The 27110-nt window shown below is 43.7% G+C and overlaps 1 protein-coding gene across 4 annotated transcripts in view; it reads left to right on the forward strand.

Annotated features, from left to right (window-relative positions):
* The window catches only part of MAP3K15 (mitogen-activated protein kinase kinase kinase 15), a 117306-nt gene that overhangs the window by 57938 nt on the left and 32258 nt on the right, over positions 1-27110 (forward strand). For all 4 annotated transcript variants that reach the window (XR_015723277.1, XR_015723276.1, XM_087859575.1 and 1 more), the window contains exons 7-13: positions 6509-6679; positions 10286-10398; positions 10850-11009; positions 13944-14094; positions 15519-15626; positions 22887-22936; positions 24868-24963. Coding sequence is in view for 2 of the 4 variants with exons in the window: in XM_087859575.1 (XP_087715701.1) it covers positions 6509-6679; positions 10286-10398; positions 10850-11009; positions 13944-14094; positions 15519-15626; positions 22887-22936; positions 24868-24963 (849 nt within the window). In the remaining 2 variants the exon portion in view is untranslated. The remainder of the gene's footprint in view (positions 1-6508; positions 6680-10285; positions 10399-10849; positions 11010-13943; positions 14095-15518; positions 15627-22886; positions 22937-24867; positions 24964-27110) is intronic.

Consider the following 27110-nt stretch of genomic DNA (forward strand, 5'->3'; position numbering starts at 1 on the left):
CCTTTTGTTTTGAGTAACAAGGGTAAGTTTCAGGTTAATGAAAAAATTCAAGGGAAGTGTTGCTATCAATGGTCCAAAGGAAACCAAACAAATGAACCCGAACCCAGATCAGTAATGAAGCATTTAAGAGTTAAGCACATTCTTTTCAGAATCCCGAATATTTCACACCTCAAAAGTTGGCTCATAACAGATGTAGAAATTCTGTACCTCATTAAAGTTTTAATCTTTTGAGTTTTCCTGCCATAGACCATAGAAATTATTTAAATGCTCCAGTAAATTTGAATGCGGTTGGTATCTGTTGGCTCTTAAAAATGAGAAGGTATCATGGGTTCATTAAGAGATCTGGTTTGCAGGCTGGTAAAATTGGATTCTGTGGACAAAGAGAGTAGAGATCAAATATGTGAGAACACGACCAAGGTAGCAAATAGAAAAAGTTAGAGTTGTAATACAGGCCTAATTATTGCAGCCTTCCAGAAGAACACCAAGTGTCTAGATGAGCCCTTCTCAACCTGGTTTGCATTCCACAGAGAATTAAACCCTAATGCCCTAAGATATCCATTGTATCAACTGAATGAACTCTCTTATGCATCCAGAATGGGGCTACCTACGTACCCCACTTGGGAGAAGGGAGAAAATAGTCACTCAGATAATCAAATAATTTTCTCTGGAGCTTAATGCGCTAGCAGATCCCCAGTTGAGAAAAGCTGTTTGAGGTATAATCTGTGTCTCGAATGATGCAGTAGTTTTATGAGGTACAGGTCCTCCAGAGAGAAAGCATAAAAAAGCCTGTTGTAAAATTGCCAAGAAATTAAAAAGAATAATTTCTTTATTCATTTATTAAAATAGTTATTTGTAAAACATGCACAGGAACACCTTGTACAAATCCCAGCAGTGATTTTTTTGAGCAATCTAATGTGGATCCTTCCAGACTCTGTGCACACAAACATATATGTGAATAGTGTTGAGTGCAAAGAATGGGATTGTGCTCTTCATTTGTTCAGCAATTTTTTCCATGAACTTTATTCAAATTCTTCTATATAATTACATGCAGACTTGCCTCTTTCTAAGGGTTTCGTGATACTCTGTAGTTTGGTTGTTACGAAATATATTTTACCATTCATATGTTAATGGACATTTGGATTATCTTCAGTTTTTCATTGTTAGGGGCAAAGCCATAATGAACATCTTTGTTCAAAAACTCTTGAAAAAAAATATATAGGAGTTCTTCTATATTACAGATTCTAGAAGTGGAATTGTTGAGTCAGGATGGACTTTGACTTTTTTTGTTGTTTTTATTATATAAATTTCAGACACCGTCAAAAGTAGGAAATAATACAGTGAACCCCCATGTATCCCTTCTCCCCTTCAACAGTTACCCCTACGTGGCCAGTTTTGATTCCTGCTCACCCTACCCACCCCCTCCTCCCCTAACAGCAGACGGATTATGAAGCCAAGACATGCCATTTTATCCACAGAGAGTGCGGTATTGTCCGAGGGACAGTTTTACAAGACCTAGTCATCACTGTGTTATACCTTAAGATGAGCAATAACTCCTCAGTATGAGTGTTCACATTTTCCCAGTTACCTCTCTTTAGTTTTATGTTTACGATGGAGTTGTTGGAGTCATGATCCAGGACAAGGTCTATACGTGGCATTTGGTTGATGAGACTCTTAAGTCTTTTTTGGTATAGAGCTTTCCCCTTCATCATTTTAATATAGTTGATACGTTTTAATCCTTTATAGTTACTATTCTTCCTAATGCTCACATTGTCCCCTCTTTGGCCAAAAACTGATTCTTGTTGGTTCCTGAGACTTTTTCATAGGAGCTTAGTAGCTTCTTTGTGTCTTTGTATCAAGATGTTCCAGGATCATGTTAGACCTATCTGGAGTCAACCATTCCCCCAGGGAGTCCTGGTTCCCTGTGGTGAGACATGGTATTTACAGACCCCAGTCAGGGCTTGGGGGTTCTCATTGCTACTGAGTTGGTCATTGTTTTGGTCCTTTTCAGTAGACAGAGCTAGGAAAACCACTTGGTGAATTCATAGTGATGTTCCAATTCAAATTTAGGACCGTGGGATTTTTTATTATTATGTTCAGTTAGCCAGCATAGAGTCCATCGTTAGTTTTTGATGTAGTGTTTGGCGATGCATTCGTTGCATATAACACCCAGAGCTCATCACCACACGTGCCTTCCTTAATGCTCATGACCTGGACTGTAGGGTTTTTACTGAATTTCTTGGATTTTATGTATCTCTTATGCATATCTCTGGTTCCTAATGATATTAACATCATTATTTTGTTGTATTCTGTACTACAAATATGTAATATTTTCAAAATACCAGTATAATTATTATCACTAATAATATGATTACTGGAAACTATTTCAGATTTCTTTGCATTTATATTTTCTATTTAGGTTATATACTCTTAAGAAAATACGGTCAAGGGGCGCCTGGGTGGCTCAGTCATTAAGCGTCTGCCTTCGGCTCAGGGCATGATCCCAGCATTCTGGGATTGAGCCCCACATCGGGCTCCTCCACTCCGAGCCTGCTTCTTCCTCTCCCACTCCCCCTGCTTGTGTTCCCTCTCTCGCTGGCTGTCTCTCTCTCTGTCAAATAAATAAGTAAAATCTTTAAAAGAAAGAAAGAAAAGAAAGAAAGGAAAAAGAAAATACGGTCAAATGGCTGTGTTTTAATAATCACATGAAGTAGTTTCTTTTTTGTGGGCAAAGCCACCAGCCACATGTGGAGGCTCATTTGTCTTATTTTGCTGCAGCCCCAAATTCAGATGGTGTTTTATTGGCAGTGTTTTTAGGAAACATTTAAAAATGTTTTTTATTTAATTTTCTTTTATAATTGTGTAAAAAACGTCCACAGTTTCAAAGTGCAAAAGTGAATTTCTTTTCCTGCCCCCTTCATCATGTTTTCTCCCTCCACCTATTGGTGGTCACTCTTATTACCTTTTGCTTTATCCTTTCATTTTGAAGAAATAAAAGTAGGTACATTGATCGATTTGCAAATGTTGAACCACCCTTGCCTCCCAGGGATGAATCCCACTTGCTCATGATGGATAATCCTTTTAATGTATTGTTGGATCCTATTAGCTAGGATCTTGTTGAGAATTTTGGCGTCCATGTTCATCAGGGATATCGGTCTGTAATTCTCCTTTTTGAGGGGGTCTTTGCCTGGTTTGGGGATCAAGGTAATATTGGCCTCATAGAATGAGTTTGGTAGCTTTCCTTCTGTTTCTGTTTTTTGAAACAGCTTCAGGAGAATAGGTATTATTTCTTCTTTGAATGTTTGGTAGAATTCCCCAGGGAATCCGTCAGGCCCTGGACTCTTGCTTTTGGGGAGGTTTTTGATCACTGCTTCAATCTCTTCAAAATTAATCAGTCTGTTTAAAAAATCAGTTTCTTCCTGTTTCAGTCTTGGTAGTTTATAGGTTTCCAGGAAGGCATCCATTTCTTCCAGGTTGTTTAATTTATTGGCATAAAGCTGTTGATAAAATTTTCTAATGATCCTTCCTATTTCATTGGTGTTGGTTGTGACATTTCCCCTTTCATTCATAATTTTATTAATTTGGGTCCTTTCTCTATTCTTTTGAATAAGTCTTGGCAGTGGCTTATCGATCTTATTAATTCTTTCAAAGAACCAGCTTCTAGTTCTGTTGATCTGCTCTACTGTGCTCCTGGTTTCTAATTCATTGATCTCTGCTCTAATCTTGATCAACTGCTTTCTCGTGCGTGGGTTAGGCCTGTTCTTCTGTTCCAGCTCCAGCTTCTTGAGGTGAGAATATAAAAACTGCATTTTAGATTTTTCTATTCTTTTGAGTGAGGCTTGGATGGCTATGTATTTTCCCCCTTAGGACTGCCTTTGCAGTGTCCCATAGGTTTTGGACTGATGTGTTTTCATTCTCGTTGGTCTCCATAAATTGTTTAAATTGATTTTTAATTTCCTGGTTTACTCGATCATTCTTGAGCAGGATGGTTCTTAGTTTCCAAGTGTTTGAGTTTCTTCCAAATTTTTCCTTGTGATTGAGTTCCAATTTCAGGGCATTGTGGTCTGAGAATACGCAGGGAAAATTTTCAGTCTTTTGGTATCGGTTGAGACCTGTTTTGTGACCCAGTATATGGTCTATTCTGGAGAAAGTTCCATGTGCATTCGAAAAGAATGAGTATTCTGCTGTTCTGGGGTGTAGTGTTCTGTATATATCTATGAGGTCCATCTGGTCTAGTATGTCATTCAAAGCTCTTGTTTCTTTGTTGATTCTCTGCTTAGGTGATCTGTCTATTGCTGAGAGCAGAGTGTTGAGGTCCCCTACTATTAACGTATTATTATCTATATGTCTCTTTATTCTGGTTAAGAGTTGGCTTGTGTATCTTACTGCTCCCCTGTTGGGGGCATAGATATTTATAATTGTCATTTCCACTTGTTGGATACATCCTTTAAGAATAATATAGTGTCCTTCTGTATCTCTAACTACAGTCTTTAGTTTAAAATTTAATCTGTCTGATACGAGAATTGCTACCCCAGCTTTCTTTTGAGGTCCACTGGCATGAAAAAGCCCACAAAATGGGAGAAGATATTTGCAAATGACACTACAGATAAAAGATTAGTATCCAAGATCTACAAAGAACTTCTCAAACTCAATACACGGGAAACAAATAATCAAATCAAAAAATGGGCAGAAGATATGAACAGACACTTTTCCAATGATGACATACAAATGGCTAACAGACACATGACAAAATGTTCAAAATCATTAGCCATCAGGGAAATTCAAATCAAAACCACATTGAGATACCACCTTACACCAGTTAGAATGGCAAAAATTGACAAGGCAGGAAACAACAAATGTTGGAGAGGATGTGGAGAAAGGGGATCCCTCTTACATTGTTGGTGGGAATGCAAGTTGGTACAGCCACTTTGGAAAACAGTGTGGAGGTCCCTTAAAAAGTTAAAAATTGAGCTATCCTATGACCCAGCCATTGCACTACTGGGTATTTACCCCAAAGATACAGATGTAGTGAAGAGAAGGGCCATATGCACCCCAATGTTCATAGCAGCATTGTCCACAATAGCTAAATCATGGAAGGAACCGAGATGCCTTTCAACAGATGACTGGATTAAGATGTGGTCCATATATACAATGGAATATTACTCAGCCATCAAAAAGAATGATTTCTCAACATTTGCTGCAACATGGACGGGACTGGAGGAGATAATGCTAAGTGAAATAAGTCAAGCAGAGAAAGACAATTATCATATGGTTTCACTCATTTATGGAATATAAGAAGTAGGAAGATCGGTAGGAGAAGAAAGGGAAGAAGAAAGGGGGGTAAACAGAAGGGGGAATGAACCATGAGAGACTATGGACTCTGCGAAACAAACTGAGGGCTTCAGAGGGGATGGGGTGGGGGATTGGGATAGGCTGGTGATGAGTATTAAGGAGGACACGTATTGCATGGTGCAGTGGGTGTTATACGCAAGTAATGAATCATGGAACTTTACATCAAAAACTAGGGATGTACTGTATGGTGACTAACATAATAAAAAATTATTTTTTAAAAAAAAGCAGGTACATATCTCTATTCACATCCCCCCCTTTGCTTAAATAAAAAGGTAGCTTTCTGTGTACAGAATTTATTGTATTTAATACGTAGCTTTCTCATTTTAATGGTATATTCTAGACATTGCTTCATAGCAGTATTACATAGAAATTACTTCTCTTTACAAGTGTTTACTATTTTATATTATAAAATGAATATCATTAGCCAGATTTGATTTCCTCAGTCTCCACTACTGCCGGGCATTTGCTTCCAAACCTTCACAGGAAGACATAAACATGTTTCACAAACACAAACTCAGGTTATTTTGTGGCAAAGATTATTTTAACAATGGTCTAAGGAATCCACTACCTGTGTGGAAAATGAAAATTTTTACCATATAGTAAGAGAGAAGACTGATTTATGAATATAGATAAAATATTTCTAAATTTTCTTCTCTGGTGGATATAACATGAGACCAGAAAACAGGGATTGCTAGGGTCTTGGCCTGTTTGGGGATGACAAGGTGTCTTAGGTCAAGAAAGAAATTCCTCTTGGCTTTCTGAATTTAAAGGCCCGGCTGCTTTTCCAGAAGAATCTTTTGTCAAACTGCGTTACCATCACGATTCAGGCTTAGCTTCTGAAATCCTTGCTGTTCATCCAGCTACAGGAGGCTGCCGTGTTATTTTTTTTCTTTCCAGACACATCGGTCTGCATTTGCTTTCATCCACAGTCTAGGTCTCATTGAGAGAAGGGACTAAGTAGGGACTGGGACACTGTGAGATTTAGTGATGTGGGTCTGAAGCAGTTGTTATATTTGAACATGAAAAACTGAGTTAGAATTTAGATTTTGTTTCCTGCTAAAGCAACAGCACCCTTACACCAGCCCTTCACAGAACGAGCACATACGTACTCCTGCGTCTTAATTCAGACATGTGTCATCTTACCACACAAATCTTTCAGGAGAAACGGTGCAGGCGACCGCAAGAAGGCTCTGCAGGTCATGCTCCAGGTTCTGCAGAGCTGTGACCGCCCGGCCCCCGACATGTTCTGCCTGTGTGGGAGGATCTACAAGGACATCTTCTTGGATTCAGACTGCAGAGATGACACCAGCCGAGACAACGCCATTGAGTGGTAACCCCCATGCTAGTCAGTAGCACGAGCATCTCTGCAAAGAGCAGAAATGCGGAGGCTAAGGACTCAGGTCTTGTCCCTGTGAACGTATGTCTGCCTGCGCGCCTGTCTGCTGGCGGTGGGGGAAAAGGCATAAACGTGATTCGGGAATTTCCAGATGCCTTTTCCTGAAAGGAAACCGTTAGAAACAGGCTTTTGCACTGGTGACATTCTTCCCACAAGTTCACTCATTTATAGGGGCAAGAAGGAAGCTCAGCTTGCTCCTTCCCGGCTACTCCTTCCAGAACTTTGTTCTACCACTATCAGGGTGTTATCTTCTCAGTGAGCTGTTCATTCCTTCCTTCATTCATATGTTTGACAAATGTTGATTGAGGGTTTACTGTATGCTGGGGCCAAAACCCAGAGGGGGGAGCTTGCTGGGCATGTTCAGGATGGTGAAGCATGAGTGAGGGGAGAGGGGTAGGAAATGGGAGAGGGGAAGACCCTCGGACTCTGAGTGAGATGATGTAACATCGGAGTGCTCTGAGCAGAGCAGTGACAAGATCCGATGTGCTTTTTTCACCAGCGTGCTCTGTTATGCAAAGAATACATTTCCGTGGGTGTATCAGCTGTCATTCGCTGCATAACAAACATGTCCAAAACTTAGTGGCTTAAAAGAGTGATCTGTAATTTTTCATGAATCTGTGGATTGGCCAGGCCGCTCCTTGGCTGCTTCCACTCCTAAAGTGCTGGGCTCACTCCTAAAATGGAGGTCAGCTGAAGGCTCAGCAGGGCTGGAAGGTCCAAGATGACCTCACACGTGGTAGGCAGCTGGTGTAGGGTGTTGGTAGTGCACTTCCATTCTCTACCTGTGGTTCTAATCCTGGCCGACCAGCTTTCTTACATGGTGGGCAGCATTCTTAGGGATTTGTGGCTACTGAATAACCTGGCACAGGGGCAAGGGCAGAAGTAGGGAACAGCTAGGAGACAACTGCAGTAATTCAGTGCAGAGCTGTTGGTAGCTTGAGCCTGGGTGCCGGTTATGGAAAGAAGGAGATGGCAGAAGCTGGACATGTGTTGAAGGAGGAGCCAACAGCTTACCTCATCCATTTCTGTCACAGGAGCTCTTGACATGGCTGCTCCACTTGCAGTTCTAACTGCTTCCCCTTTCCCACTCCTCCTCTGGCTCTGTCCGGCTCTGTCCTCTCCCCTCTTCTCTCCATTGACTCTCTTCACTGGTGATCCCCCTCATTCCCACACCTTGGAATGAGTAGCCGACCTCCAACCCAAACTGTGTCCTGAGCTCCGGCCCCACGTCACCTCCTTTCTGTTCTGCCTGAAGGTGGTGCTGCTCTTTAAGATGCAGCGTATCCAAGGCTAAGGCGCCCTTCTCTCCACATGGGATGGCTTCCAGTGCCTTGCTTTCTTACTAGCATTCTTCAGCCTCCTACGCTTACACTTTTTGTGAACGTTTGATAACTTTCACTCACTCACCTCCCCACGTGGTCAGGTCCCAATTCCATCCCTTCTCTGTGTTTTCTCTCACTCTCATTTCCACCACCCTGGTTGGTGCCTTTTTTTTTTTTTTTTTGGCACTTTCTTGCCAGAAATGTTCTCACAATATCCCACGTAGGCTCTCTGCTTGGTGTCTCTAAAGCCTGTCCATAGATTGGACCACTACTCCTATTCCTCCTAAAGCTCGAAGACCCACTCTGGCTTTCCATTCCCCATTAAACCAAAATTCAGACTCTTAGATGACCATTCTAGGTGTTCTGCAGACTTTCTCCAACCCACCCTGGGCCCCAGTTCCCACTACCTGATCTACGTCCAAGTGAACTGAAGTTTCCTGGGGGGTCCGCAGGCTCCCATCCCTGCTCCCGCCTTTTTCTGTGTTGGGCGTTTCCTTTCCAAGTCGCTGCTGCTGCATGCCTATCCAGCTTCATGCCATACCTCAGGCTTCTAGGGGTGGCCCCACCTATCTTCTGTGAGTCCCTCTAGACTTGGGTTTGTGTGGCTTAAGGATACTTACCACACTCAGGTTTGTATTTTCCCTAATTTCACTAGTTGTGTGTGGGGATCATATTACCTCCACCGTAGTATAGGTTTGTGGAAGGCAGGGACCCCGTTTAATTATTAGTAAGTCCCCAGTGGTACCTGTTGCACTCTTGTGCTCGGAGTCGCTTGGGATGTTGAAGGGGAATTGACGTTGGGTAGGGCCAAAATAGGAACAGCTGTGTTCCCACCATAGTGGCCAAGAATTCAGCCCCCAGGTCAGGAGATGACTGCCTGTGCCCCCTTCAAGAAAGTCCTGGGAGCCTTTGTCCATCCACATCAGAAGATGGTAGGTCCAGAGGGCAAATGACGCTTAGTCTCCTGGGAAGTTAGCTCCGGTGAGATCTTGGGGTCCTCTAACCCAGGCTCTCCATTGTTGAGCTAGAGCACGTGGCTCGGGGAGGCGGGGGGCGCTGGGAAGAGGCAGACCAGGGACTGCAGTCCTGACCTCACGTTCAAGGCTCGTCTGCGCCTAAGCTTGGGCCTGTTGGATTTACAGAGGAGAGGCAGAGAGAAGTCTGCCCTCTTCCCTCATAACTTTTGATAGTAAAAGAAAGTGAAAAAAAATCAAATACCATAGGATATGGTATTGAAAATCCCCAAAATATATTGAGGTGGGCTTCAATTTTATTGGAATTTTGTTGGCTGGGGTTGAAACAACTTTCTTTGCGCTCCCTGGTCCATCTGTGCGTACTCATGCCCTAAAGTTCATAAAATTGAAATTTAACTGACTTAAAAGATAGGTTCTCCCTTCCACAATGAATGTTTTCTTGGTGTTTAATTCTCCTGTTGCACGAGGGATCAAATTCCTCCTGCTTTACAAGTCTTTGCTCTGAACTTGTGCCACTTAAAGACATTTCACTGTCATTACTTCATTGATCAAATTCTTTTTTTCCCAGTCATGATATTCCTACTCGCCCATGGAAGGGAAAGCAGCTCTCTGTGTATAGAAAAAATAGTAAGAGAATTGAAATGACACTCTCTAAACTTCTGGCATAAAAACGGTATTCTCTGTTTTGGATATTGTTTTTTACCCCCCTGCTCCTTCTCTCACTTGATGCCATGACTCTCAGAGCAATCCAGGGGCCAGGGCTCTGGCAGCACTGCTTCCTACATGAAAAACGGGCTCTATTTTGTGAGAAAAGCAAACAAACAACCTGCAGAGTAATAGCCTACAATTGACGGAATTGCTCTGTAATAAAAAAATGCTCCACGCACAAATGGACTCTCACTTTTAAGATGATATTTGGACATCCAGTTGTGGTCTCCTTTTGTGGGTAGGGCTATAAAAGCTTTTACATTTCTTTTGTGCACTTTAACTTCCTCGTTTCATACAGCGGTCATGGTTTTTGTATAAAAATATAAACCTGGTGAAGAAAAATGTTTTAACACCTTAGTGTTATGATGGTGACATTGTTAAGAAGCTATTTGCTGTATGTAGCTGTTTGTAAAGGGGGAGGGGGCCTGGAAAACCACAGATGGTGAAAGAGCTCATGAGAAGGTTGGCTTGTGCTGTGATTTATCATTTTTTCCTTCTACCATAATAATAAGAATCTGGCGGGTCTGTCATTACAGGTACCGCAAAGGGTTTGAGCTCCAGTCATCTCTGTATTCAGGAATTAACCTGGCAGTTTTGCTGATAGTTGCAGGACAACAATTTGAAACTTCCATGGAACTAAGGAAGATAGGTAAAGCTATTTATGACTGCAGATGTTAATAGGCTTTGGTCACCCAGATTCAGCATTAAGAATTATCCTCAAGGGGCGCCTGGGTGGCACAGCGGTTAAGCATCTGCCTTCGGCTCAGGACGTGATCCCGGCGTTGTGGGATCGAGCCCCACATCGGGCTCCTCCGCTATGAGCCTGCTTCTTCCTCTCCCACTCCCCTGCTTGTGTTCCCTCTCTCGCTGGCTGTCTCTATCTCTGTCGAATAAATAAATAAAATCTTTAAAAAAAAAAAAAGAATTATCTTCAAATAACTAGCATGTTATTTCAAAAGGAACAGCTGCGCTCTGAGAGCACTCCTGAGACAGTAACCAAAATAAAGTGCATGCTTTTTCCTCTCTCTCTAAAGGCTTGCATAATAGGAGAGAAGCTAGAAAGATTTTTCATAACTTCATCTAAAATTCACATTGCTCAGGTGTCCGGCTAAACAGTTTGTTGGGAAGAAAAGGGAGCTTGGAGAAAATGCACAATTACTGGGATGTGGGTCAGTTCTTCAACGTCAGCATGTTGGCCAATGACGTCGGGAAGGCCGTCCAGGCAGCGGAGAGGTTGTTCAAGCTGAAACCTCCAGTCTGGTGAGTCACGCGTGTGCGTGGTTTTGTGTGTGTGTGTGTGTGTGTGTGTGTGTGTGTACGCGCGCCTCACTTCTCTCAATATCTGACCTTGTTCTGAAGGGAGAAGAGCTATAATTGCAAAAGACAGTAACAACCGCTATGTTTCTCCTTCTTACTTCTTCATTAACGCAGTTACGGCAGCAAGAACAGCGCTGCAGGCTCACTTGGTTTGTGACAGGAGGGAAGGACAGACAGACAGGCACATACATGTACAGAATATGCCCCTACGTGCTCTATCTCCAGGATGAGATTCTCGATCTTATTAATTTCTTCAGGTTGTCTCGGTCCTCAAGAACAAAACGTTCTTTGGGGCTGGTACGTATTTGTGAGAAAACAGTAGTAAAGCTGAAAGCACACCAAGCAAGTGATGTGCCTCACAAATGGAAACCGGAACTAAAGTAAAAGACCGAGATATGGTCAAGAACATGGTGCCGCAGCACTGGCCCCAGGTCAGCCCACTTGGGAGCCATTAAAATGCGTCAGAAAGAACACTGGGCGACATGGACATGTGTTTGTGGTCTATCCCAGAATAAGAAAAGCCAATGTCAGGGCATAGCGTTCTCTGTCAGTGGTTCTCAAACGTTGGCATGCTTCCGAGTCAACTATATTGATTAAAACACAGATTGTTGGGCCCCACCCTCATGCTATCTGGTTCCAAAGGTCTCGGGTGGGGCCTGGGAAATTGCATCTCCAGATGACAATCTGATGCTGCTGGTCTGGGAAATCACACTTTGAGAACCCCTCTTCTCTGTGGACTCCTTTTGATCAAAAATCCGTTCAGTGTGTGACTCTGAGCAAGGTCTCCGAGGGGTGGGCAATAGCTGACTTGCCAGTAGACCTGAAGCCCCATGAGAATCGTCATTCTGTCATTGATTCCTGTAGTCTCATAACAGATGCTCATTCGACACCTGTGTAAATAATCAACGAATGAGGGGTTTTCTCCAAAATATTGACAGTCGTTATCTCAGGGAGGTAGCCTTATGAGAAGTTTTTAATCTTTTTTCCCCTCATCTCTATTTTTCTGATTTGTCTAAAATGCATTTGGATTACGCGCATAACTTAAAACTTTTTACTTTCAATGATCCATGTCCATCTGCCCCCTGTTCTTCCCCATCTCAGTAGACCAGTCTGGACTCCCAGGGGTCACAATCTCTTCAGTCGTTTTTAGCTGGACCCCATTTCTTCCCAGTCTGAAGGACCCAAATTTGATCCTCAAACCGTATCAACCTCTTGAAATCTTTCTGAGGCTTCGTGAACAAGGAGGCAGGCAGAGCCTCCAACCCTCGTGGAATGGCTGCTTTTTCCAGAATTCTACTTTTCAGGTGCCCTGCTGCACCCGAGCCAGACAGAGCCGACTCCATGGAGGCAACAGCTGAGCCTTGAATACATTCTCATTATGTCCACACCCGCACTGACTTACACTGTTGGGACCTAATACTGTAGGTCCAACACCACCCAGAGGCTCCTGATTGACTAGAAGAACTCACGGAACTCCGAAAAGCTGTTGTACTCATGGTCAGGGTTTATTACAAGACAAGTATACAGCTTGCAATCAGCAAAGACAAAAGGCACAAAGGGCAGAGTCCAGGAGAGACGAGGTACCATCTTCCAGCTGTCCTCGCCCAGTGCAGTGACAGAGACAGTGCTGAGTTCTCCCTGCAACGATGTAGGCAACGTGCATGAAGTACTGACAACCGGGGAAGCTCACCAAGTCTTGGTGTCCAGGGTTTTGTGGGGAGGTCACTTGTTCAGGTATGGAGCACCCTTGTAGTTGACCGCAGTCACTGAGTCCCCAGCCTCTCTGGAGATGACACTGATACAGCATGGCCCAAGGTCCCCGGTAAACAAAAGCATTCTTGCCACACTGGATATCCCAAGGGCTTAAAGGTGATGTCCCAAAAGCCAGTCAAGGGCAGACATTTCTTTGGAATGTGTAGAGCTGGGGCAGCGCAGGCCTACTGAGTTAATCCTTCAGTGCACAGTACCCATGCAAGTCAGTTAGAGTCTAGCTGACCTGCCCTCCCAGCTCAGCTCCAGACTTTGTCCTCAAAGGGCAAAATAGCACTCTCGTGCTCTCAGTTCAACCATCCCGTTCACTACCAGAGAGGATGCGACCACCACTGCCTAACAGCTGTGTTTCAAACACTTCAATTTGCCTGAAGACAGTAAAGATGTGATGAGACTTAAGATCTCATAACTTCGAATTCTACCTGATCAGATCTAATTAAAAAAAAATACAATGAGCTTCACATTGGGGATTGGTAGGGGTCAAAGAGGAGAGGAGAGAGATGGGAGGGAAGCGGCGTGGCTGTAGAAGGGAAATATGAGGGATCCTTGTGACAGTGAAAACATTTTCCATCTTAACTGTATCCATGTCAGTATCCAGCTTGTGATCTTGTTCTAGGGTTTTATGAGCTGTCGTCATTGGTATAAACTGGGCCGAGGGTACACGGGCTCTCTCTCTACTGTTTCTTACGACTATATGTGAATCTACAATTACTTCAAAATAAAAAGGTTAATTTTTAAAAAGACCATGAGAGAAAAATAAATTTTAAAAGACTGAGTTTGAAATTTTGCCATTTTGGATTTGCTTTGAATTTCAAACTGCATGCTTTTGTTTTTAAGACAGTTAACATATGCTTGCCAGGGACTGCACTTTGAATACCATTCGCCCAATGTTAGTAAAAAGCCATGGGGCATGATTTTGTTGGACAAACTTATTTTGCCCGCTCTTTGGGTTTCTTTTAATTATGTGGCTGACAAAGGACTAAGAAGCACTCACTACACAATGTGAATTTAAGTAAATGAAGCTTTTGGGAAACCTCTTTTAAAGGGAGTGGAATGGAATTCCGTTTCTCGAAGAATCTAATTTGTTGGTGCTGGTGATTTTTCCAGGTACCTCCGATCGTTAGTTCAGAACTTGTTACTAATTCAGCGCTTCAAGAAACCTATTACTGAACATTCACCCAGGCAAGAACGGCTTAACTTCTGGTTAGATATAATTTTTGAGGCAACAAATGAAGTTACTAATGGACTCAGATTTCCAGTAAGTTATGCTTAATCCATTTCTTTCAGGTAGAATAAAAGAAACTGGGGGTTGGTGCTATTATTGAATACTCTGAAAGGTAGAAAGCCTTAGAGTAATTGAAAATGGTAGGAGAGCCACCCGTCTTAGGTAGAATCAGCCAGTGATGGATCAACTCACTAGAAAAAGTCGGCTAGGACCTCTAAGATAGTGGTCTCAACTGAGAGTCATTTTGCCTCCCAGGGGACATTGGGCAATATCTGGAGACGTTTTTGGTTGTCACAGCTGCAAGGAAGGTGTTGCTCCCGACAGCTAGTGGGGTGAAGGCCAGGGATGCTGCCCAACATCCCGCAGTGCACGGCACAGCTCCTCCCCCAACACAGAATTACCTGGTGGGGGAGCCCTGTTCTAAACCACTGCAAGAGTAAGAGTAAAATTTGGGAATTCAGCACTGTTTCCCCTTGAGCTTTGGTTTGCCTCCAGTGCCACAATGAATTTTTAAAGCACTATTGGAAAGCAAAATGACTATTAGCTTTTCTTAGTTTTTGTTTGAGTTTTATGACCATCTTATAAGGAATCATAAGTAAGATACCTAAGCACCCTAGATACTGAACCTCAGATCATTGTATTTCGTATTCACGCCATGAGATTTTGTGAACGTGCTGTGTTGAGGAATTTCATTAAACTCCTAATGGAGATTAAGTTTGAAATGATTATGATAATGCTTTTGTTGTTGGGTAAGAAGTTTTAAAATCTTCTTTTAATTATGAAATATTTCAAACCTATGGAAAGGTACAAAAAATAATGGAACAGACCCTTGTATAATGTCTACCCAGATTTAGTGATCTTAAATATGTTGTTTTATTTGCTTTGGAAATTCATTCAGTCATTCTCTCTTCCCCTCTCCCTCTCTCCTTTCTCCCCCTCTCCCTCACTCCTTTCTCCCCCTCTCCCCGTCTCTCCGCTTCCCTCCCTCCCTCTCCCCCAGACATGAAACATGACTGATGGAATGTCACCTCACTTTTCATCCCCGTGTATTTTTTATGGACTTGGGTACCTACCTGCAGATCATCCAGTTTGCTTCATTTCTCTCAAAAACTGTTGCCTCCCTGTTTCTTCTCTGTCACCTTCTTGCGCAGGCCTTTCTGGGCCACCTTGTCTAAAGTGACCCCCCCCACCTTTATTCTGTCGTACTTGCTTCAGAGCTGCATAGGGGACCATATTCCTTCTCCCTATGTGTGTGTTTCTGGTCTGCCCCACGAGAGCATGGACCCCCCTGTAGGGAGGGGACTTCTGTCCCAACTGTGGTATCCACGGGCCCTAGAGTGATGTTGGTACACAGTAGGTGCTCAAGTATTTGTGGAGTATAGCGCTTCCCACTTGCTCATTGGGGAGAGGAACCTGTCTGGTATATTCCTGGGCATCACAGAAATCTGTTCGTTTAGGTGCTGGTGATAGAACCAACCAAAGTCTACCAGCCTTCATATGTCTCCATAAACAACGAAGCTGAGGAGAAGACGGTTTCTCTGTGGCATGTCTCACCCACGGAAATGGTAAGAAAAAAAATCACACAGAGCTCTCTCTTCATTCTCTGCTGTTTAATGAGAAATTCGGTGCTCGAGTAGGAGTCTGTGTTGTTGTGCTTGAAAGAACAGGCCCCTGTGCCTAACTGCTAAGGTCCGGCAGCGTCTGAGAGAGTATACTCACAGAGGGGAGAGAAGACTCTGGTTTGCCCAGTTTATATGTGTTAATACTCTGTATTTGTTTGTGTGTGTGTGTGTGTGTGTGTGTGTGTGTGTGTGTGTGTGTGTATACAGGCTTGTTGAAAATAGAAGTTAAACCATGAGGAAGTGGATAAGAAGTAACGGGAAAGTCCCTCCAAATCCCCCAAACCTCGACCCCATTGCCCTCCCCAGTGACTTGATGGATATCCATCTTTACCATTGTCTAAACTGCCGTGTGTGTGTGTGTGTGTGTGTGTGTGTATGAGTGCGTTGTGTGTGTGTGAGTGTATGTGCGTGTATATATATATATAGAGAAGCATTTTCATTAAGGTGAGATCATACAGTGTATATTATTTCGCAACTTTTTAAATTGATTCATACATCATAGACAGTTTTTCAAATAGCACACAGTGATCCACCTGGTACTTTTAAACGTAATAGTTCCTGTGTTCCTGTATCGTGGTGGTACATTTCCAAGTATGGAAGAAGCGTAATTTACTTTCCCACCTGCCTGCGGTGCACATTTCGGCCTCACCCGCACACTCCAGCCAGCGGTAGATACGTGGGTGCACGTCCTGGCAGTTACATCCTCCGTGCTCCTGTGTATTGTTCCAGGAACAGAGATTCCCAGAAACGGAACTACTGGATTTAAGAGTACTTTTATTTAAAATCTGATACTACAGGGCGCCTGGATGGCTCAGTCGGTTGAGCATCCGACTCTTGTTTCGGCTCAGGTCGTGATCTCAGGGCTGTGGGATCAGGCTCCGCACTCAGAGGGAAGTTGGGTTGGGGTCCTCTTTCTTCCTCTCCCCTTGCCCCTCCCCCTACTCATGCAGGTACACGCACTTGCATGTTCGCTCTCTCTAAGATAAATCTTTAAAAAAGAAAAAGAAAATTTGATAGCTACTAAAGGTTAAATAAAATGCGATAGCTCCTGTCAGGTTTGCACCACTCCAGTTTATATTCACACCAATGATCCAGGAGAGGGAGCATTTTAATTGCCCACTGAAGAACTCACAGAAACACTGGCCCACGCCTGGTGTTTTGTGGTAGTAACTGTCTTTTTGTCTTGGTGTGTCTAAAGTACTTCTTCAGCTTCTTCCTTTAATGAAATATTTTTAGTAATAAAAAGATCTAGTACCTTTGACAAGTGCATTCACTAGGTAGATCTATTTGCTTTGTTTATGTTTTCATGGAGTGTGGGGAGACTTCTGCCATTAACCTGGCAAAGGATTCTTTTCCTGGAAATAAGAGTGTGAGCAACTATGTCTTAATCAGGTAAAAATAAACAGTATCTTCGAAAATGAAATGTAACATTGGAGAATAAGCAGAGGCCCAAAATCATATAAGGAATTCCTTATCAGGAATAGCCGTGCCACAGCAACCCCCCATTGTCCAGCGGGTACGACGTGTGACTTCTGGACAATTGAGCTGCAGATTTGTGCTGCACACCGTGGCACCCGTAGTTAACAGTATGGCATTGTGCACCTCGTAGTTCGTTGAGAGCGAATCTCCTGTGTCCTTACCCCCACACGCACAAAACAAAAACCAAGGGACACAAAGACACTTTGGGAGGTGTTGGATATGGCCATTACCTTGATTGTGGTGATGGTTCCATGAGTGTCTGAATATGTCCAAACCCTCATTATGCACATGAAATTTGTGCAGGTCTTTGTCTATTAATACCTCAATAAAGGTATATCCAAAAAGCGAAACGGACACAAAATGTCAGGTTGTCTTCCTCCACTCGAGCTGCTGTAACAGAACACCATAGCCTGGACGCTTAAACAACAGACCTTTCTTTCTCCCAGTTCTGGAGGCTGGACGTCCGAGGGCGGGCTGCCAGCGTGGTCAGGTTCTGGTGAGGGCCCTCTTTCCAGCCCACAGAAGGCTGTCTTCTTCGTGGGTCCTCAGATGGTGGACAGCTGTTTCCCTTGTGTCCCTGTTTAATAATGGCACTAATCCCAGCACAGGGGCTCCATCCTCATGACCTAATCGCCTCCCCAAGGCCCCACCTCCGAATACGGGCACACTGGGGGTTAAGGCTTCTTCCACAGCTGGTTTGCAGAGACACAAACATTCAGTCCACAACACAAGTGTAAGGCAGGAACTTTGTCTAATATTTAACAGAGAAGCAATTTTCTTACTCATCAGAGTCAGCAGCCATTAGTGAAGATGAACTGCCCTAATGTGTGCTTGGTGTTTTGTTGTTGTTGTTTTGCTGCACTGTGTGTACTAATTTAAATATTTGAGTGCAAAAGAAAAAAAGCCATAATAAAATAAACACATGGTGTTCAGACAGATACATCTCCTTTGAAGAATGCATAGGTTTTCTATTAAGTTTGCCTCTTTAGTTGTTTCATACACAGTGAAAAGCCATCAGTCATAAATGTGCAATTCAATGGATGTTTGCCAAGTGAACATACCTCAGTAACCAGCATGGTCAAGGAAGAGAACATCAGCAGACACCCTCCCTCTCCCCTGCAAAGCCCAGCTTCTGCCCCCTTTGTGCCCCTCTCCAGGTCCCATGCTTTCGATGTTGGAATTCTTGTACTAGAGGCAAGCCTTGGTGATTTTCTTTGTGTCATTGATGCCACTGTGATGTGAGGGGATTTTCCAAATTCTGATCTGTAACCTCACTGTTCCATTGATGTGGGTACACAGCACCTCATGTTTTGACAAGCAGTTGAAGAAAGAAACTAACCCTATTCAAGTGACTCTTGAGACTTTTAGAGCCAAATGGTTTTGGTCTCATGGAATTCTACAGACTTTGCCCATTTTATTGACCCCTATAATGGTTGCTGGCCCTTCGTGGACATTCCCAAGGGTATATACACTATCTCCCTAGTTGTAAATGTTTTACTTTGTATATAGTCCATAATAAGAAATGGAAAAGAACGGTATAAGCAGCAAATGCTAGTTTTCCTTGACTGATGAAATGTTTTGCACAAGCGCTCATAGTTGTCAGAACAAACGTCTGAGGGAAATATAAATTGCCTTTTTTTGCTGGGAGAGGAAGCTTTTGCTTTTGCCTTCATTTACATTTCTGAAATTCTGCAGATCGCGAAAGCAAGCAGATTTGCCTGGAGTGAGATGACATTTCTCTACACAGTGTTGCATTTTTTCCTGGTGGGCTGTGGCTGGTGGAGGGAGATCACACGCATGCGCGTGTTCACTTACATGCAGCACTGCTGTAGGAAGAGATGAAGTTCTGGTTTGTTAGCCAAGGATTCAGAAGCTTCTGCTGGGAAACGCTTAACTCGTGGCCCGGGGACATGGGAGCAGAGCGCTGACTCGTAGTGTTTGCTGCTTTCTGCCGTGTAACTGCTCCCACCGTGGCCGCTTTCAAGCATCCTCCAGCGGGCGCCCAGACGTGGGGTTAGGAGGAGATGGGCACAGTTGGCCTTCCTAAGCTGGCACCGGTGGCCCCCAGTACGACAGGACAAGTAGGCTGCGCAGAGCTGGTTCAAATACAGCCTTGCTCCCTTAGCACCTCCTGTGCCCCAGAGTCACCAACAGGCAGAGAGTAGCTGCCGACCGACCACGTGGGTAGGGCTGCTTGTTTGGGGAAGCTCTGTTGCGGTGTGTTAGCAACGGGACAAGCATAGAAAAAGTCTGCAGAATCGTCACAGGCGTCCAGGATTCCTCCCCAGAGGTGTGCACTCCGGGACCGGGAGGGCAGATGCGGGGTTGGCGCCGTGGGGAGCCTGGCGGCCGGGCCCCACCTCTGGCTTCCTGGCCCATTTCTCCGCAGCCTGCGCCCTGGCCCTGCTTCCAGGGCACTCCCCCTGGGGGCCGCTGACCTGACATGAAAAGCTAGAGTCTTGAGTCCATCTCCTCCTCACGATTTAGATGGGGTGAAATAGCCCCCCCTCAGAAAGGGTGAGGTCGCTGTCTCACGGGAGGTTCGGGGTGGGAGGGGAGCAGCCACAGTGTGGATGATGGAGGAATCCGTGCCCGGTGACCCGCCAGGACACCAGGTCGGAAACCATGCGGCCAGCCTCAACTTCCAGCGCCAGAGGCTTCAGGAGAAACACCCCTTGCGGATACAAGAGAGTGTGCACTTCGTGATTTCACTTACATATTCTTGCAGAATAGGCAGAATTCTCGGCGGTGTTGAAGTCAGAATAATGGTTGCTGTTTCCACCCTTGGATGACTGGGCTTGGCGGGTGGTTATGAGGGAAGCTTCTGGGCTGCTGCTCGTGTTCTGTCTCTTGATTTAGATAGTGGTTACAGCAAGTCTTCGTTTGGTGGAAATTTACAGCAATGATCACTGTGCCCTTTCCCGAACATATGGCATATTTCAAGGCAGAAGTTTAATAATTTTAAAACACCTGTACCGGCCCTCTTGCTACTCCCCCAAACCATGCCTAAATCTCCTGGCTCTCCAGATTAAAACTGACTCTCACCGCGTATCAAGCCCCTGTATAATCCCGCCCTCTCGTTGTCCCAAGTTGGCCCGCAGGGGCTCACGTGTGCTCTTCTGTCCTCCTTATTCCCTGCAATTCCTTCTTCCAGTTATCCAAGCCCTAACTTCTGCGGAGGCGTCTCTAACCACCCTCCCACCCCTTTCACTGAATGTAGGCTACTTTCTTCCCTGTATTGTTTTGTTTTTTGTTTGTTTGTTTTTTAAAGATTTTATTTATTTATTTGACAGAGATAGAGACAGCCCGCGAGAGAGGGAACACAAGCAGGGGGAGTGGGAGAGGAAGAAGCAGGCTCATAGCAGAGGAGCCTGATGTGGGGCTCGATCCCATAACGCCGGGATCACGCCCTGAGCCGAAGGCAGACGCTTAACCGCTGTGCCACCCAGGCGCCCCTCTTCCCTGTATTGTGTACGCAGTATTTCCCATTGCTCTTGGATCACTTTGTGAGAATGTCTCCCCAGGCGCTCTGCAAGCCTGAGTATGACTTGTATCTTTTTATATCCATAGTATCTACAATGCAGGTATCCCCCCCAAATGCCCATTGACTATGACATAAAGGGGAAGAGGGGAGTCCGTGTTGTTTACTTCTTAACCCGCATATCTTCCTCCCAAATCAAGAAGTTCCCTAAAGCTACCCTAGAGTAAACCTTCCGTCTGGGCATACTTTGAAAACTCCTGTGGCTGACCCTTTTATATACATGCAAGCTTCTTGCCTGTAGGTGGGTTGGACAAGGTGCTCTCGAAATTGCCCTGGTTCATATTTCTGTACCCGAATCCAAAAGCAGGCTCCTGCTCTCCACCACTGCTGCCCTGCAGGGACTTCGAGCACAAGTCTTCTGAAATATGCTCAGTCTTCCTACACCGTTGGGCCCAAGGCAGTAGCTTTCACGTTGGTGTATACTTTGGTCTTTCATGACCTTCAGGGGTTCTCCTCTTCTCCGGAGTAGAAGCTGGGGGCCCGATGATGGTCTCCAAGGCCCTGCGTGATCTTCCTCATGAGCTCTCCAACCTCCTCTCCCGCTCCCCTCTTTGTTGGTTCCCAGACATGCCCAGGGGACAGGATTCTTTCCCTCTGCCTGGAGCTGTTTCTCCCCCCATGTGTCTGCACGCTCACTCCTTCATCTGCTTCAGCCTCCTGCTGAGAAGTCATCAGAGACCCCCCTCCCGGGGCATCCAGCCTAACTCCGTGACCCCCACCCCACCTTAATGCCCGTCCCAGCTCTCTCTGGCTTTGTTGTGCTTTTTTGTCCTCTGCCATGCTGTTAAGTTACTACTTAAGTTGTTGCTCCTCTCTCCTCCGACGTAAGCCCCATGAGGGCAGGGGCTTTGTTCTCTGCTACGTCCTCAGTGCTGGTACCTTGCCTGGCACCGAGTGGGTACTTAATTGACACAGATGAATGGATTTTCTCCCACCGAGGGCCATCCTCCCAGTTGTTCTGTTGTTCCTCCAGGATGGCAGGAAACTTGTCACCCAGCTCCTTGTGGCTATTCTCCTAAGCCATATGCTCAGTCTTCTGGCTCTCAGACTTCTCTGGGGGGATTAGCTCGTTGTTTATGACATTTTTCAGGCCAGCCAAATGTGTTTTCTTATTTTAAATGATTTTCTGTTGCTGTGACGTATTGGTATTGTAGCCTAGGGCTCTTCTGAAACGGATTTCAGATCTTTGTTCTGAGGCTTAGCTTTGTGCAACGTTTATGAAGTGCAGGCAGTGGTAGTGGAAGGAAGGAACAGTTATTTTTAAAAATGCATCTTGTACAGATTGAAATCCAGGTTAGTCTTTTTGTCAGTTATGACAAGCTTTCTGCTAAAACAAATAGCCCCCGAATATCAATGTCTTTTTTTTTTTAAAGATTTTATTTATTTATTTGACAGAGATAGAGACAGCCAGCGAGAGAGGGAACACAAGCAGGGGGAGTGGGAGAGGAAGAAGCAGGCTCATAGTGGAGGAGCCCGATGCGGGGCTCGATCCCATAACGCCGGGATCACACCCTGAGCCGAAGGCAGATGCCCAACTGCTGTGCTACCCAGGCGCCCCCGAATATCAATGTCTTAACATGATAGAAGTTTATGCCTTGTGTCAGAAACTTTCGGCAGGGTCCCCATTCCCTCTCCTAGCGGAAGACAGGATTGCTACAGAGTTTATTACGAACCACGCCCTTGGATGGTGCACATCATTCCTCCTTAAATCCCGTTGGTCAAAACTCCATCACGTGGCCAGGGGAGGCTGGGAAATGTGTTCTAGGCTGTGTGCCCAAGGGGAAAAAGACTGGGGAACACTGATTGGTGGCTGCCACATTCTTGCTTCTGCAAATATTTTCACAGGTCACTCAACTTAGGTGGGCTGTTCCCAAACTCGTTTTAGAGTTTTCCTGATATGTTGACAGAAGATGAAAGTCCGTTCAGTGTGTACTTACTCTGTGCTTTTTCTCTTTCAAATTTAGATCGTTTTCTCTAAACTGGATTAGAGATAGAAATGAATTTCTGTAATACACAAGAAAATGTTTCTGGTCTTCCAGGTCATATAAAATATATTGCTCTAACTCCTAAGTCTCTTTTGAAAGTAAAATAGTAGAAGCGATTGACCAGAGAATGAAACCAAAAGTTATTTTTTTGCCTGGAAAAAATCAAGCTCTACTGACTTTTGTCTTTAAAACCTACAGAAACAAATTCATGAATGGAATTTTACAGCTTCTTCCATTAGGGGAATAAGGTAAGAACATAAGGGAAAATGGAATTATTGTTTTAATACAAATAATGACAATATTGTTTTACTTTAATGTTTCCACTTATTTTTAATATGTGATATTCTCATTTTTAACAGAATCCTGAGTTGGTTCATATGCTGCTAATAAGGGCTTCTTGGCTTGTTGTAATAGAGAAGCTTTTTTTTTGGTATCCAATAGACTAAACTCTGTTGTCTCAACCTTTTTTTTTTTTTTAAATGAAGTTAGATCTGTAGAAAGAGAAAGTGTTTCTTCTTTGAGCCATTGATGTTCAAGTGCTCAGGGAACCCCAGAATCCCAGTAACTGAAGGGGTTACTTGGTAATGACATTCAGTTGGGGTCTCCTGGGTAGAATAATGGAGCCAAGGGCATTGTTGTTTTCATTTAGGGAGCAGGTGGTGTAGTCCAAGGAGAACTATGGTGCTTGCTCTTTGGATCAGGGGTGGTGACCATTTGGTGACCCTTGTGGCTACACTTTGAGCCTCACCCTGCCAGCACATCCAGTGGTAGGAGCAGCTCTGAAGCAGACGTGAATTGTAATCCCTCTTTCACTGTTTGACCTTGACAAAATCATTTAGCCTCTCCAGGAGTCTGTTCATAGTTTCCATTAAATGAAGGGCTCGGATTAGAACGCTATGTTCTTTCTCTGATTGTAAGACCACAGGCCACTGAATAAATCCCGTTACCTCCAGACATGGTATGATCCTGGTCCTAGACGCAGCACTGTTTAAAGTAGAATAACATTTTTGTCACTTTAAAGGGAGGGCAATAACTGAAGAACAGTAGTGTATTTGAGTGATACTGATGCAAAAACATAATTCAGTGTTGAACATTTTCAAAAACTGAATATTCCAGAAACTAAGTGGTATGAAAACATGTAGTCAAGAACCTTTTGTTTGTGCCTTCTCATAGAGATACCTCTTGATACCATTCAACCATCAACAGGGATGTGCAAAGGACCTGGGGTGAATCAGACCCTGGAACCAATGTGCTATAAAGAGCACGCATTGAACATTCCCAGTGCTACCCAACTAACCGCGATAGTTGCTTTACAAATTGGTTTCCAAAACTTATGTATAACCTAGTGTTCACTATTTTTAAATCACACTGCACTGTTAACTTTCAATTCAGTATTTGTCATGTAATCCCTGACATATGAAGAATGGCTACAGAAGCTATGGATCTCAGGGAGAGATGACTTAGGGGAAAATAAAGTGGCATCATTTGTTTGAAGAGAATTTAGGCTTTTCTGTAGTGCCGCTTGGCAAAATGAAGGCCATTGTGTAGGCTTTGGCCCAGTGTAGGTAAAGAAATTTCGAGCAGTGAAATCCATCGGCAGATAGTGTGGTGATTTTCTGTTGCTGGGTATGTCCAGAAAAGCGGAATATTGACTGAGGTGCTGTAGAGTCGGATCCTGACCTTAGGGGAAAATGGACCAGATAACTTGTAAAGGCCTTTCTTGAGTAAGATGCCATGTGTATTTCTGCCTCCCTTGTGTGGCCCCAAATACTGTGTCCTGATATTTTTCAAGTCTAGAAATTCCTTAGATACCATAATACATTATTTCACAAATAAGCTTCCTGTCTTGTGTGTGAAATTATAAACTGTTGAGGACAGAGACCGTATTTTTTCCCTTTCTTGCTGCTCTATGCTTTGCTTAGCGCTGTATCTATGGTAACTTCTCAATACAAACGAAAGTCATTTGATGAATTCAAACTCAAACATATACAAGATAAATGTCCCTGCTGTTTAAATTTTGTAGAGAAATAGAAGTCAAATTTGGGGAGTTGTGATTAAAACATTAATGAATCTTTCAAATTTGTAAAATGGAAGAAAATCTATGATGAGATTTTTCTCAAAAATGTAAAAGTGACAACTTACATATAGTAAGCCTTCTTGTGTTTTTCCAAATTTACAGCATATCCAAGTTTGATGAGCGGTGTTGTTTCCTTTATGTCCACGATAATTCTGATGATTTTCAAATCTACTTTTCTACTGAAGACCAGTGTAATAGGTGAGTTACTGCTGATTCAGGAGTTTGTGATGTAATTACGGCAAATTGATTTAAAAGGGTCTTTGTTGGGGAGAATATTTATTTGATAGGCTGCCTTTCCGGAAATTTTAACTTACAGAAAGTTACTTTTACAGCTCCGCTGAGGTATAATTCACATACCATGCAGTCTGCCCATTTAAAGTGTACAATTCAATCTTTTTTTAGTATATTCACGGTTTCGCGACCATCACCACAATCTAACTTTAGAATATTTTCGTGACCCCCAAAAGAAGCCCAGTGTCCATTACCAGTTACTCCCCATTTTCCCCTCAACCTATTCCCCCCATCCCAGCCTTGTGCAAAAACTAATCTACTCTCGGTCTCTCTGGATTTGCCTATTCTGGACATTTCATACAAATGGAATCGGACCATGAGTGGTCATTTGTGTCTGACATTTTTTAGTTATTACAACGTTCTCCAGGTTCACCTGTGCTGCAGCACGTATCAGTACATCGTTCTTTTTGTGGCTTATCAATCTTCCATTGTATGGACATATTTGATGTATCTATTCAGTTGAGAGGCATCTGGGTTGTTTCCACTTGTTGGCTGTTATGAGTAATGCTGCCAGAACATTCACATGCCAGTTTTTGTGTGGCCCTGTGTTTACATTTCTCTTGGAGGTAAATTACTGGGTCTTAAGTAGCCCTGTTTAACCTTTGAGGAACTGCCAGGCTGTGGTCTGATTTTACACTGTCATCAACAGTGTACGAAGGTTCTGATGTCTCCCTGTCCTTGCCGCACGCGTTATTGTGTGTCCTTGTGCTTCTAGCCATCCTAGTGGGCATTAGGTAGGATCTGATTGTGGGTTTGATCTGCATTTCCCTAATGACTGATTATACTGAGCATCTTTTCATGAGCTTACTAGCCATTTATATATCTTCTTTGGAGAACTCTCTGCTCAAATCCTTCACCCAATTAAAAGAATTTTTTTTAACCTTTTATTTTGGGAAATATTCAGAGCTACAGCAGAGTTTCAGAGGGGCACCTGGCTGGCTCAGTCGGTAGAGCATGCAACTCTTGATCTCAGGGTCATGAGTTCGAGCCCCACATTGGGTGTGGAACCTACTTAAAATTAAAAAAAAGAAACAAAAAATTGGAGAAAAACAGTACAAAAAATTTCCATACATGTTTCACCTAGAACTCCCCAGTGTTAAACCTTTACCACACTTGTTTTACCTTCACTCCATACGCATATGATTATTTTTGTTTCGGACTGCTGAGGAGTGAGCTGTAGACATAATGCTTCTTTACCTCTCACTACTTGAGCGCATATTTCCTAAAAACAACATTCACTTACATAATCGCGGCGCAGTTATCTAATCAGGAAATTAAGATCGATAAGGCTCTGTAATCTACAAACCTCATCCACATTTTACTTACTGTCCAACTATTGTCCTTTACAGCAAAACACAAGATTTTTTCTCTGCCCCGCCATCCAGTCCAGGACCATATATGACATTTAATGGTCATGTCCGCGTGGTCCCCGTCTATCCTCATCACTGCTTCTTTGTCCCTCTTGGTTCAGTGCTTTCAAAGAGCACAGGCAGTTGACCTCGTGTAGGCTGTCAGTTGGGGTTTGTTTGCTGTTTCCTCATGATTACAGTAGCATCATGCATTTCGGGAAGGAACAGCCCAGAAGTGACGTCCTGTCCTTCTCACATACCACATCAGGATCCGTATGGTATCTTTGTCTCCTGCTGGGTGAGATTAACTTGACTCACCTGGTGAAAGTGGTGTTTGCCCATCTTCTCCAAACTGCCCATTTGTAATTGGGTTATTTGTATTTCTGTTGATGGTTTTAAGAATTCTTTACATATTCTGGATACGAGTCCTCGATCAGATGTGTGATTTGCACGGAACTTCCCCGCCCCCATGCTCTGGGTGGTTTGTCACTGTCGATGGGGCCCTCTGCCGTGCACAAGCTTTACATTTTTTTTTCAATAATAATATTTTTTATTATATTATGTTAGTCACCATACAGTACATCCCTAGTTTTTGATGCTTTACATTTTTAATGTAGTTCAACTTGTTTTTTCTTTGGTCATTTGTGTGTTGGGGGTCACCTAAGAGGTTGTTGCCTGACCCAAGGTTCTCTATGGTGTTTGTTT

Source organism: Ursus americanus, chromosome X, assembly GCF_024610735.1.
Source record: "Ursus americanus isolate L20-20 chromosome X, mUrsAme1.1.p, whole genome shotgun sequence".
NCBI lineage: Eukaryota > Metazoa > Chordata > Mammalia > Carnivora > Ursidae > Ursus > Ursus americanus.